The sequence below is a fragment of the Vicia villosa genome, linkage group LG1 (genome assembly GCF_029867415.1).
Source record: "Vicia villosa cultivar HV-30 ecotype Madison, WI linkage group LG1, Vvil1.0, whole genome shotgun sequence".
NCBI classification, from domain to species: domain Eukaryota; kingdom Viridiplantae; phylum Streptophyta; class Magnoliopsida; order Fabales; family Fabaceae; genus Vicia; species Vicia villosa.
This window is the reverse complement of record NC_081180.1, coordinates 127659892-127673907: the sequence shown is the minus strand read 5'-3', so window position 1 is coordinate 127673907 and position 14016 is coordinate 127659892. Positions and strand designations below refer to the sequence as shown.

Below are 14016 nucleotides of genomic sequence, written 5' to 3'. Positions count from 1 at the left end.
TTCCTCTTTTTTGTGATATTACATGAAGAATAGATATTTACCAAATAATTAACTGAAACCTTCAATTCAAATGAATCCATACAAATCCCTCTCCTTCAAAAATAAATGATGCGTTGAATAAACATGATTTCCATATACATAATGAATAAACCTCCTGTTGAGAAAGCTAAAGCTCCATGAAACAACAATGGAGAAAAAATAAAGGTAGAAGAAGAAGTGAAAGGAAAATATTTGCTTGATCACTTGAACTGTTACAATACAGCAATGTTACTTATATATGGAGAGAGAAGTATGTACTCTATCTATCATGCACCAGCATGCATGCAATGATTAACAGAAAATGGTTACGTTAGTTACACCATGCAAAACTAACTAACTAACCTAAAGCTAACCAACACAGCAAACTGCACGTGAGCTTCAGTTCTTTACTTCATCTCTCAACACTCTCCCACAAGCTTGACTATGATATATGTCAATCATACCAAGCTTGGCTATGAAATCTCTAAACTTTGGTGGAGCAAGAGCCTTTGTTAAAAAATCAGCGAGCTGTTCTTGAGTGGATATTGGCATGAGCATAAGAACATTCTTTTGCACCTTTTCTCGAACAAAATGACAATCTATTTCTAGATGTTTTGTCCTCTCGTGAAACACTGGATTAGATGCTATGTGAATAGCACTTTGAGAGTCACAGTACAGTGCTGGCTGCTTGTCACATGTAATATCTAAATCCTTTAAAAGATAAAGGAGCCATTGTAGTTCACAAGCTGCTGTAGACAAGGCACGGTACTCTGCTTCAGAAGAAGATCTTGAAATGGTAGCTTGCTTCTTTGCACGCCATGATACAAGGGAATCTCCTAGGAAGAAGATGAAGCATGTAGTAGATCTTCTTGAATCATGACATCCTGCCCAGTCAGCATCCACATATCCTTGGATTTGGATGTTTGAATTTCTAGGGAACAAAATGCCTTTTCCAGGATTTTGTTTCAAGTATCTTATCACCCTACAAGCTCCTTTGAAATGAGTAATAGTAGGTGAATTTAGAAACTGACTGAGTTGTTGTGTAGCTAAGGAAATATCGGGTCTTGTAGTGTTTAAATACAGAAGTTTCCCAATGATCCTTCTATATGTGGAAATATCTTCAAAGGGAGGACTGTCATCTTGATGAAGGTTTGTAGATGGATCAAGAGGAGTATTGGCAGGTTTTGATCCCAGAAGCCCCGATGATGCAAGAAGATCTAAGCAGTATTTTCTTTGGGAAATACAAATGCCATTTTTAGAATGGGCAACTTCCAATCCGAGAAAATACTTGAGAATTCCTAGATCTTTAATCTTAAAATTGACATCTAATATGGCTTTGATTCTAGAGAATTCAGTCAGAGAATTGCCTGTTATGATTATGTCATCGACATACACAAGGAGAGCAGTAAAATCACCATCATTCTTGAGAGTAAAAAGAGAATAATCTGAGGTAGATTGAGAGTAGCCTTGCTGGATGAGAAGATGAGTCAGTTTTTCGTACCACTTTCTACTGGCTTGTTTCAAGCCATATAAGCTCTTTTGGAGTTTACAGACCTGATCAGGAGCAGCTTCAACACCATCAGGAATATCCATGTAAACCTCTTCTTACAAGTCACCATGCAAGAAGACATTGTTAACGTCCATTTGATGGATATGCTAGTTTTTCATAGATGCCAATGCAATTAGCAATCTGACTGTGGTTAACTTTGCCATGGGAGAGAATGTATCAAAGTAATCAAGGCCCTCTATTTGATTATAGCCTTTGGCTACAAGCATGGCTTTATATCTCTCAATAGAACCATCAGCTTTGTGCTTTATCTTGTAAACCCATCTGCTGCCAATAGGTTTAACATGAGGTGGTTTTGGAACATTCGTCCAAGTGTTGTTGTTGTTTAGGGCTGCTAATTCATCTTTCATAGCTTGTATCCAGCACTCATGATGACAACCTTCTTTGTATGTGTTAGGCTCAATGCTTTTTGTGATGTTCATAGCAAAGGTCTTTTGAAGAGAAGATAAGTGATCAAAAGAATGGAAAGATGAAATGGGATAAGGAGTACCTGAGGATGATAGCTCTGAGTGCAAAGATTTAACCCGGCCAACAGATATCCTTGCGCCCTCATAGCGAATGAACTAAGGATTCATGAAGAACCAAAAAAATTTGTTTTTGTAACATGCATATATGGCTAGAAGCTATCAGTTTATTCAGTGCTTTATGCTTGAACAAGCTTCCACTCCCCCTAATGTTATAAGAGAGTAAATTCATTAAGTAACCTTAATTTCTTCTACATGTAAGCGATCTTCGTATTCTCCCTTAATCCCTAACTCATAAGCTTTCTTCCAAATCTTTGTATCCACCATCATATATTTATTTCCCAAAATATAGAGTTTTCCTAAGTAACATCTCGACCAAAAATTGAGTCACAACAGATTGTTGTTCCTCCAGAAAATCTACCATTTGCAGACAAATTGGCAAATCATTTCTAGATCATTTCTGAAGCCATCAGATTTAAAGATTTAGATCGAACAAAAGAGGCAAAAAAAGATTGCTTAACAAATGAGGGTGACAATGAGGGAGAGGTATATGTTGGCTTCTTCGAGGGAGAACCTAATTCCCCAAAAAAGGTTTGTACTTTCGCTTGGGGTGGGCCAAAATAGTTGGTGAGTCCAGCGACCCATTTACCCAAGTTCCCTTGTGGGGCCAAAGGATCAGTACTAGCACGTTCCAAAATATGTGAAATGAGGGATCCCCAAAATGGTTGACTCAGGGATACCAACCTCCTTTCCAGCATCCAACTAAGCATGGAAAGGCATATCTCTAGGACCGGAATGATTTGATCTCATATGAATAACCTTTAGTTGATGAAATAAAAATCTAGGATTTTTTTCATGAAATAAAAATCTAGGATTTTTTTCATTCCTTTTGACAACAGGTTGTGCCTAATTTGATTGACAACTGTTTGACTTTTCACAAAGGAATGCCCCCTTTTGAGTAACTTACACCTTCCCCAATAATATAATCAACTCCAGCATCCACTCCGACTAGCCTAACCCGCGGGTAGTAATAACAGACCCATTTTCGCCCAATTCGAGAGTCGGTTTCGATGGGTTTGGGTTAATGCGGACAGGTATTTTGGATTAATGGACTGATCCAATATTTAGACTGGAAAATATTTAAGTTAATTTAATACATACTGATTAAGTACTAATTTAACACATACTGATAAATTTATATAAGTTGGTGTTTGACAAACTAATCACTATTTGGCAATAGTTATTCACATGACCAAAGACTTAAAATTACTACAACATTATCATTTAAGTTGTCATGTATTAGCTTCTGAATCTTCCTATCATTTGTATCAGCATCTACATGATATCCTGCTTTGTTGATCATATCTCTGTACCTAGAAGATACAACACAAAAATGTTATAAAATAATTGAGAGATTAGCATTTTTCCTTTGATGTTGGGCACTGACACCTATTGAGATGATTTTTTTTTATTATATAATGATAGTAAATTAGCAAAACCAAAATATATGAATTAAACTATTAACATATGGCATACCAAGTCGTGGAGCAAAATGTAATTTTAATATAGTATACTGTTTTCAAATGTCCTATTATAAAACCATGTTATCTACCACATAAGCTAGAGAATAAACTCGAATCATGTGTATCGTCAAACTATTATCTTTCATGAGAATCAATGTCTAAATTAAACAAAACTACAATATCAAATGGATATTAAACTGTGATTCCTAAAATGACAGTGCATTTGTTGTGGTGCAGGGAGTGACTTATGATAGCAGACAATAATCAAACATGAGTTGAATAAATTCAATATGATCATGTTTTAATCACTCTTTTTATATATAATGTAACAAATATGATGATACGAATATCAAATGTTTGAACAGTTTCATCAACACTTTCTCCGATAATTTCAGTTTTTGTTAAACAAATAGACATCACTCTGTTAGTAAATGTGTCAATAACTTGCACATCATTTATAATTCCTGTTTAATAATCCAGCATAAAGAAATTGGGTGCATTGCATGTAATAAACAAGTTAATAAGTGAGGATAAGGAATTCAGTTGATGAAATCCACCTATATTGGCTCAATGTTGTGGGATCTGCAGTCCCAAGCGCGCTTTGAATGATCATACTTTTACACCAGTTACCTGCAGAACAATTTAACTATCAGAAACTATAAAATTCAGTTTCGAATCATATTGAAAAAAAAATTGAATACAGTTAAAACCATCCCAATTCATAAACTACCAATCATATAACATACAATCCCAATTGATACACAACCAAGCAACCATGACACACTTTGAAATTCAGTTTGAAATCATATTCAAAAACATGTTTGCATATAGTTAAAAATTAAAATCATCCCAATTCATACACAACCAATCAAACAACATACAACCCCAAAGAATCCACAACCAAGCACACACAAAACACTTTCATTGAACATTAGAAAACTTAAAAACGAAGAAATAAAACTAGAAACAGACAGTCACTGTGTTAGAAATCCATCCCCCATAATTGAACATTATACCCATGAGCATCAGCTCTAGGTATAAGTGAAGAACAGTGGAAATCTTCAATTTAAACATTACACCCATTCACATTCACAATTTTGGAACCCTCACTGTGTCAGAAATCTATTTTGTTTCTCTACTATATGGTTTCTCTTCACCCACCGTCTGCAATTTAAACATTATACCCAAATCAAAACAATATAAAAGAGAAATAGAACAAGAAAAACTTGATTCATAACGAAAATAAACAAACGCTTGATTCAAAATGAAAACGAAAATGGTAGTTGCCCGTGTGTGAAGAACGTATCTTCTGAATAGAAACCCTATTCTATGGCGGCGCAAAATAGATGGTGTTTTGTATTTAGGGTTATGAGTTCATAACATGAAGAGAAGGGAGAGATAATGAAATTCTAAAATGTTAGGGTTAACAAATGAAATTAGTAAGGTATTGATAACAAAAATGATGTGTTTAAAGGAGAATATCTTTACTGTCGGGCGGGTATGGATACCCACGGTTTCAATTTGTTGAACCCTATTGAACCCATACAAAACCTCTTATTGGGCTCACAAAACCTCCAATCCTAGTACATCCGGCTCAATTTGTCTTTTTGCCAACGGTTGATGCGGGTTGAGCCGGTTTTCGGGTTCTTGTCCAGCCCTAAACTTCAACTTCGGCAAGGTCTTTATCATCTTCAAACCAGGACTCCCCCGATTGATCACTCGAGGAAACTTCCAAATATGAGGAATTCTTTTTTCTCAAAGGGCTTTAGGTGTCTTCCACAAGCTTAAACTTGAAACTCGAGCCACTAATTGAGACATCTATATCATATTTTATTGAATGGATGACAACTTCATCAATGCCTCCAAAATATTGTGTATCAATGTGAGCGTGAGGGCAAAGTTTCATCTCCCATCAAAGAGGTAATATCGTTCTAACTCAAATTTTCTCTCTTGACTCTTCAAAATGGTAAACTTGAAATTTGTCTACTTAATTTCTGTAATGTATGCTCTCTTTATCCTTTTTGATGTGTAATACATGCTTAAGCTTTAATCTATGTTGCATCATGAATTTTAGCTTATTCGTTGGTATTTTACTTCCTCTTATTGCTTACTTTGTGTTCGTTGTAAGTTGAACACCATGAGTGCAATCAAACTATGTTTGTGTTTATTTATGTTATTTCCTTTATATGATTTTCTCTAACATCTCTATATGTGATTGTTTGTTAGAGTTATTGATTGCAAAGTAGATAATGATCTAACCATATGTTAACTTGTATGATATACTTTATAAAATATGGATTTATCTCTTTTTGATGTTGTCAAAGGGGGAAAAGAAAATGGAAATTAAGCAAAGACATGAAAAGCCGAAACAAAATGCAACACAAGGGAGTGCACCAAGATAGGGGGAGATTAAGGGAGTAAACCAAGATAGGGGGAGACTTCTCTCTATGAGCCTTTGAGTTGTTCCGTTTATTGCCATAAGATTCATGCTTTGAGACAAGTTTTGTCATCATCAAAAAGGGGGAGTATGTGAGGGCAATGAAGTGTTTCAATTATGTCAAAATGTGTATTTTGAGTTTGGAAGTGTCAAGTGCATAGGTCGACCTATAGAATGTTCAGGTCGACTCATGATTATAAAAATGGGCATTTTTCGATGTTTCAGAAGCTCAGGTCGACCTATAGATTGTTCAGATCGACTCATGGTTTTTTGGTGCAGCCTCGAGTTTGCTCAGGTCGACCCATAGGTCGACGCATCCTGGAAATAAAAATTTCAAAACGTAGGTCGACGCATGGCCCTGTTTAGGTCGATGCATGCAACTTTGGGAAAGCCTCGGGTTTTCTCAAGTCGACCCATAGGTCGACGCGTAGCTTGCATATTTTCTCTCATAACAGTCTCGGGTATGCTCAGGTCGACCCCCTCAGATGCTCAGGTCGACATGTCGCTCAGAAAACCAGAATTTTGTTTTTCACTTGTTGCTTTGGCTTTGGATAACATATATAAGTTTGATTGGTTATTTAATTTAGAGAAGAACAAGAAAAGTGAAATAGATACACAAGGCTCTTATCATCTTCAACCTCTCATTCATCCATTGACAACTACACATAATAATTTTTGTCGATCAAGGTGAAGAGCATGTGTTGATAACATCCAACGGTAGATTGAGTTCTTGTTCGGGTTAAGAGATTGTGGGTTTTTCTTGAATAAAATCTGAGGGTTTTATCCTCCAAGATCATTGGAATTTAGGGGCTTTTGAGGATTCTTCGCTTCATCAATATTCAGTCGTGCTTAAGGGATTGAGGAATCAGGGGTTTGCTCAACAAGGTAGCAACAATCGGAGGATAGAGAAGGAAGAATCGGGGTCACGATCTTGGGATTTAATCAACCGAGTAGAGGGTTTGAGAATCGAATTGGGTTCTCAACAAGGTAGCTACAACCGGAGGTTTATCAAAGATCGGTGGCACACTTGGTTCAGTTCGAATCAAGGGAAGAGAAGAACATTGTTTCAATTTACTGCATTTGTAGTTGGTTGTTGGTAACATTTCTTCTCTTGTAAACAAATCGCGTGTTACTTTTTCTTATTGCACTTTACTTTCTTTTAGCATAATTTGTGTCAGTGTGAGCTGTTAGAATTTGGTGAATTTTGCACACCAAGTGTTTGACAAAATTACACACACACAAATTATTGTTGTTACTTTAATATAAATCATTGGTAGTAATATTCTAAAGTGACACAAGTAAGTCAATTGATAAAATAAAGTGTTGATTCATTTTTTCATCACTTCGGTTTAGCATATCTGGTCTTTTCAATAAAGGATTGTTTGTAGACGATTTCAAAATCCGGAAAGCTTTCGCTTAAAATTTAAAAAGCGCAAAAAGTAAAACAAGAGATCTATTCAACCCCCCTTCTAGATCTGTCACATCGTTAACACTAAACACATAAAATTGAAGTACTTATTAGTGAAAGAAGAAGTGCATAAACAAAATGTGTCATTTGAACATATTGGTACAGATTTAATGATAGCGGATCCGTTAACTAAAAGTTTACCGCCTAAGACATTCGTTGGCCATGTAGAAAGGATGGACATTATGTAAAAGTCCTTGTTAACATTTGATATATAAACATGTATAGTTTAATGTTCGTATTGTATGACACTTGTGAATTCAATTAAGGTTGTATTTCTACTTAGTTTGTTATCCACGTGATGTTATAGATGTTATTGTTAATTTGTGATGACTAGAGTGTCTTTGAAAAGACATGAAAGACACATTATTGTATCCCCTAAAGTTATTGAATTGAATTGATTTGTGATACATGGAAGGAATCAAGTTGATGAATAATTTGTGACCGCCAAGATCCGATTATTTTAATTCATTAAAGTAATGACTTGGTGCTTTCAATGAATGGTGCACAATTATGGTATAAGATTGAAACATCAAGTTAGTCAAGTGGGAGATTGTTGGATTAATATTAATTTATTAATTAATTAGGTGTGACTCATGTAAATAAAATTTGACTTTAAATAAAGATACCTAAATGTGATGATTGTTTGGGTTTTAATTGGTAATTAAGCCAAAGGGATTTTATTTTAAAATTCAAAATACAAATCTCTCTTCTCTCTTCATGACAGTTGGGACATGACTGTTGGGACATAACTATTGAGATAGAATGTGACTATTGGAAAGAAGTGTCTATAAAAGGACACATTTAGACAAGAAACACTAACTTTTCTCATTCCTTCTCATTTCTCACAAATACATAAAAGTATCTTCATCATCAAAGATACACATAAGAAAGAAGGAAGAGAGGAGAGAACAATTGCAATCAAGAAACACCGATATAAATTCGGGTACGTTTTTACTGTTTATTATAGAAATTAGAACACTCTGAAAATCATGATATCAAAATCTAAAACATAAAAATTTTACTTACAAAAATTGTCAATTTTTTTTTTATATTTTTAAAAAAAATTCGTTTTCGAAAGTTTTTCCCTCTAAACTCCCAAACATAACCTTAATAGTTTAACCAACTTCAATTCTTACTTTCTACTGCTAATTAGTTTAGGTTTTACTAAATTGTTCTACTATAATAGTTTTGAATCACATTTATCAGAGTTTATAATCTAATTAATTGTTTAGAAGAATAATATGTTCGATAATTTATTAATAACGTGTAAATTTAATTATCATTGTTAAATTCGTATGAATGGTTCTTTTTGTTAAAAGTTTCGACAATTTTCATTTTTATAATTTTTATATTATTTAATTATTATAAATAATTTACATAATTATAAATATTAATAAAACTGAATTTTAAAATAAAGGCAACAAAGTTTAAGAAAATGAAAATAAGAACCAAAATTATAGTTAATTTAAAAAATAATAAATATAAAGAAATCAGCTTGCGGATCAAGAAATCCACCGGTTGGTTAGTCTGACCAGTAAATCCGCCAGATCACACCAATTTTTATCAGATCAATTGCAACAATGATCTAAAGACCATACCGGATCGTTCTACCCTTTGATTTACGGTCTAACCGATCCGGGCGGTCGAAATAGTGTCAATTTTAAAACTACGTCAAAGACAATGTTTTGTTGCTGAGAGACATAAGCTTTCTTTACAAACTCTTCTTTTCAACAATCTTATGGTTTAGACCGGGAGTATAAAGAAAAAGAGATAGGGAGACTTTAAAAAAGGAATGATAAATTGAGAAGAGTTGAAATACTTGGAGAAATAAAAGTTACTATTCATAATATAAAATTGAATTGAAAAAAAAAAAAAAAACTGTTAACACTAAACAAATTGCGTTAAGTTGGTATTCATTAAATTGAATGGAACAACAATCTTATTGAGAAGACCTGGATAAATCAATTCTTTGTGCACATCCCACACATGAAACGGTCTTCTGAAATAGCCAACTCTAACACTTCAGTTTAATCATTCCAAAAGCAACAATTTTACATTATTTTTCAAATAATAGCTTCAAACTAAATACTTTTGATAGGTACAATACTAAGTATAAATTGCATGGATTAAGGAGAACAAAATGAGTTCAGGTAGATGAGAACACAAATTAACTTTTAAGATTTGCATTTTCCAAATATATTTGTCCACTCATTGATGGTTTAATGCACTTTTAATGATAGATTACATGCAGTATAGGAGTCAACAATATAAAGTTAGCCTGCGCCTCTTCTTATACATAATGCACAGTAGAGTGTAAATAACAAAAATGAAACAAAAAATAATGGATCAACAGGTACTCAGCTTTGAGGAGGATGCGGCTCGATCCGATTCAATCATGGATTTAATATAGAATTCACCTGCTTTATATGATGACCTTACCATGGGCCCAGATGCCACATATCGAAATCCCTATCACATACAAATACAAAGTAGAATTAGTCAATCATTCATACTACATGATCAAGTTATAATTACTGCTCCAAGAAATATTTAATATATTCGAGCTTTTCTAAAAATCAACATGATGCAGGATGCAACAAAACTATGACAACTTTGGATGCTAATAGCAATTATTTCTTGTTCAGCAGAATACATTCCTCTCATCTACAAACAAATAAAGTACAACTAAGCAGAACCACAGAAATAAATGATTTAGACATACCATTTCCATGCCAAGAGTCTGATACTTCTCAAAGGCCTCGTGGGTGATATATTCTGATACTGGCATATGGCGCTTTGAGGGTCTCATATACTGACCAAATGTCATCACATCAACACCTGCAACTCTCACTTTCTCCATTGCCTTTACAATCTGGTCAGGTGTTTCCCCACAACCTAATATTATTGAAGTCTTGGTGAGGGTCCCCGTAGGGGCGAAATCCAAAGACTGCTTAAAATTAGCCCGATGATCCCGCACAGCACTTTGAAGCTCTTCAACTGTCTCGATATTGTGTGCAAAGACATCTAGTCCTGATTTGGAAACTTTCTCTACCCATTCAGCATTTCCTTGAAAGTCAGGAACTGGTGCAACAAAATCAGCACAATAATCATCACAAGGATAAATGTGCATGTGATGATAGTCTTTCCTTTCACATTCATGCTTCACCAGCTCTAATTGAAAACCATATAGATGCTCATTTATCATGATATAATTTGTGCCTACCTAACAAAATATTCTACAAACAACTTCTTCAATGGGTTTTAGGAGTAGTTGCAGAGCCTTTGAACCCCAATTAGTGTTGGGAAAGATATCAGTTAAAACACGTAATAAAGTGCTAGCGGATGATTATCCAAGGATAGTATTATTTTTTTTCACACTATGAAAAATTGTTGGTGCTCAGCGGAATAAGATGAACAAGATGAAGATGGAAGAAGAGAGGGAAAGTTAGAACTAACTTTTACTCAACTGAAAAACGATTACAAGAATGATATTTGTGTAAACTTCAAAAACCTTTGAACAACAAACAAATTGGGAGCAAGAAATAAGTTGGTATTCATTAATTGAATTGAACAAAAAATCTTATTGAGAAGACCTGAATAAATCAATTTTATGCCCATGAAGTTAGTTCATTCAGATACTGCAAGCTCTTTGTGCGCATCAATCGCATGAAACGTTTTGTTCCAACGTTTGAATGAATCTTCCGATATAGCATCCATGTTAACAAGTGAGTTAGCCAACTCCATCGCGTCATTTCGCCATCCTCCAAAACCAATCCCTTGAATCAACAATAAGTAGGTTGTTTCATTTGGCAAGCATCCTCTCTGATTCATAGCAGCAAGCACCTCAATAGCATCTATGACTCTTTGCACCTTGCACAATACACGAATAACAGCATTGTAACTAATAACAGTAGGCTGAAACTTGTGACTCTCCATCATGTCAACCAGCAACTCAATTGCCTGATCCACCAACCCATCTCTGCACAAGCAAGAAATAAGTGAATTATAGGTGAACTCATCAGGATCAATGCCTTTGCTTAACATCTCCAGAATCATCCGTAACGCTCTAATTTTATTGCCGCTGTTCCACAATGCAACAAACAATATATGATAAGAACTTGCATTTGGAGGACAACCCACTTTACCGCGCTTCTCAAAGATGTTCAAAGCCTCACCAACTTGTCCACTGCTACACAGAGAAGCCAAAATCGAGCTATAGCAAACAATATCAGGCAAACGACCATCTGATATCATGTTATCCAAACACTCTATAGCCAAATTTACTTTTCCTTCTTTGCAAAAAGCAGAAATCAACGTGTTGTATGTCACAGAATTCGGCTCACAACCTTTATCCGACATATCCGATATCAAACTCTTCCCTGCTTCCCATTTCCCTTCATTCAAAAGACTCTTCAACAGAATAGTATAAGTATATGTATTAGGTCGAATCCCTCTCGACGACATCTCATCCAAAAGCTTCATAGCTTTATCAATACCACCTTCAATAATAGTTGCTTTGATCAAAATAGTATAAGTTACAACAGTTGGCCTACAATTATCTTTCAACAACTGATCCATAACCCTCAAAGCCAAATCAAGTTTACCCCTCCCACAAAGATTCCCAATAAGAATATTATAAGTAACAACATCAGGAGCCAAACCTGTCTTCTTCATATTCTTCAATACATTCTCAGCCTCGCCAATTTTACCAGCACGACAAAGCGAGCCAATCAATGTGTTGTATGTCACAGAACTTGGCTCACAACCTTTATCCAACATATCCGACATCAAACTCTTCCCCGCTTCCCATTTCCCTTCATTCAAAAGACTCTTCAACAGAATATTATAAGTATATGTATTAGGTCGAAACCCTCTCGACAACATCTCATCCAAAAGCTTCATAGCTTTATCAATACCAGCTTCAATAATAGTTGCTTTAATCAAAATAGTATAAGTTACAACAGTTGGCCTACAATTATCTTTCAACAACTGATCCATAACCCTCAAAGCCAAATCAAGTTTACCCCTCCCACAAAGATTCCCAATAAGAATATTATAAGTAACAACATTAGGAGCCAAACCTCTCTTTTTCATTCTATCAAGCACCTTATTGGCAGCATCATCTCTATCAGATTTACAAAACCCGTTTATAACAGCAGTATAAGCAAAAACATCAGGCTCACCGTGCTTCTCCAAAATCTCCAAAACCTGAATAGCTTTCTCGATTTTCTTAGAATTGAAAAAACCCTTAATCAATTTTGTGCAGAGAACAACATCAGGATTATAACCCCTATTAACCATTTGCTGAAGCGAGTAGAGAGACTCATCGTACTTACCTGATTTGCATGACCTGTCGAGAGCTTTCATTAAATCGTAATTTTGATCAAGTTTGGGCCTTGTTTCATTGACCCTGATTTGTGCTTGGTTGATTCTTGTTCTTCGGATGTTGGCGTTGCCTTCGTTTAGAAGTGGGGTTGAGGAAGTGACGAAGTTTGGGTATGAATGGCGAGAAGTGTGGTTTGGATGGTTTCTGAAATTAAGAGTGTGTGACAGGAATTGGGTTGAAAATGTTGTCATTGATAAGGACGATGAATCTGTCGGTGGTTGTTGCGGTTGTAGTTGGAGATTCATGGGTTGAGTTTGGAAGTGTCTCAGAATGGATAAAGGGAAACTGAGCTTTGAAATCCAACACAAATGAATTGAGACCTTAATTATTAGTTTAGTTTATTATATTTTTTCATTTTTACTTTATCCTCTAACTAGTGGAAACCAGTGGTCTGATTGGATTGGATTTGGATTTATTATATATAATTTATGTAAGAGTTTTTTTTTTGTTAAAACAACACTTTATCATGAATGTGTAAATTTTGAAGAATACATATTTATTTTCAAAATTTTGAGAAAATAAATATAGGTGTAACACTAAAGTTTCTTAACATACGAACTAGGGGTGCTCAAAACCAAACCAACCCAATAGAAAACCGCAAACCAAACCAAACCAAACCGAAACCGCAAAAAACCGCATTTGGTTCGGATTAGTTTGGGTCATTTTTTAACAAAACCGCACGGTTCGGTTCGGTTTGCGGTTTGTATTTTGTAAACCGAACCAAACCGAATCAAACCGCATTATGTTGCAACCTAAATTTTACTTAACTCACATTCAACCCAAAATTAAACCTATTATACATTAGCCTTATGAATACGAACAATTTTCTCATCCCTACGCATATAATTTCAGTCCGATCTTCTCAAATCTCTAATAACATTATTTCACCTTCTTTGGCACATACATCTTCTCTCTTCTTCTATAATTTTTACTCTCCTATATGCTTTCTTTTTCACCTTCTCATTTTTATGTAAATGTTCCGTATTTCAGTTTCATTTTTATCGCACATCTTCTTCTCTAATCTCTCAACACTTTTTTTCTTTCATTTTCACCTTCACTAATCTTTCGTCTCTTCTATTTTTTTGTTTCATTATAATAATTTTATATTGTTTTATGCTATTATTTTATGTTTAATATTCCACTTTTGTCTAAT

At 34.8% G+C, this 14016-nt stretch overlaps 3 protein-coding genes and 1 long non-coding RNA gene across 4 annotated transcripts; all 4 read right to left on the bottom strand.

Annotated features, from left to right (window-relative positions):
• Positions 1-417: 417 nt before the first annotated feature.
• On the bottom strand, positions 418-1611 carry LOC131653598 (uncharacterized mitochondrial protein AtMg00810-like). Its single transcript, XM_058923843.1, has one exon. The coding sequence runs from the start codon at positions 1609-1611 to the stop codon at positions 418-420; it is 1194 nt and encodes a 397-aa protein (XP_058779826.1).
• A 1648-nt stretch (positions 1612-3259) lies between these two features.
• On the bottom strand, positions 3260-4998 carry LOC131616565 (uncharacterized). Its single transcript, XR_009288124.1, has 2 exons — positions 4130-4998; positions 3260-3422 (listed from the first exon to the last, which is right to left on the bottom strand). It is a non-coding gene; the product is annotated as an uncharacterized LOC131616565 (long non-coding RNA).
• Positions 4999-9644: 4646 nt separating this feature from the next.
• On the bottom strand, positions 9645-11098 carry LOC131644153 (lipoyl synthase 1, mitochondrial-like). Its single transcript, XM_058914573.1, has 2 exons — positions 10200-11098; positions 9645-9946 (listed from the first exon to the last, which is right to left on the bottom strand). Exons 1-2 carry the CDS (start codon positions 10680-10682, stop codon positions 9824-9826), a joined length of 606 nt encoding a protein of 201 aa, XP_058770556.1. The 5' UTR covers positions 10683-11098; the 3' UTR covers positions 9645-9823.
• Positions 10424-13188, bottom strand: LOC131644152 (pentatricopeptide repeat-containing protein At3g04760, chloroplastic-like). The gene is made up of 2 exons (XM_058914572.1): positions 11071-13188; positions 10424-10558 (listed from the first exon to the last, which is right to left on the bottom strand). Exon 1 carries the CDS (start codon positions 13106-13108, stop codon positions 11105-11107), a length of 2004 nt encoding a protein of 667 aa, XP_058770555.1. The 5' UTR covers positions 13109-13188; the 3' UTR covers positions 10424-10558; positions 11071-11104.
• Between the last annotated feature and the right edge of the window lie 828 nt (positions 13189-14016).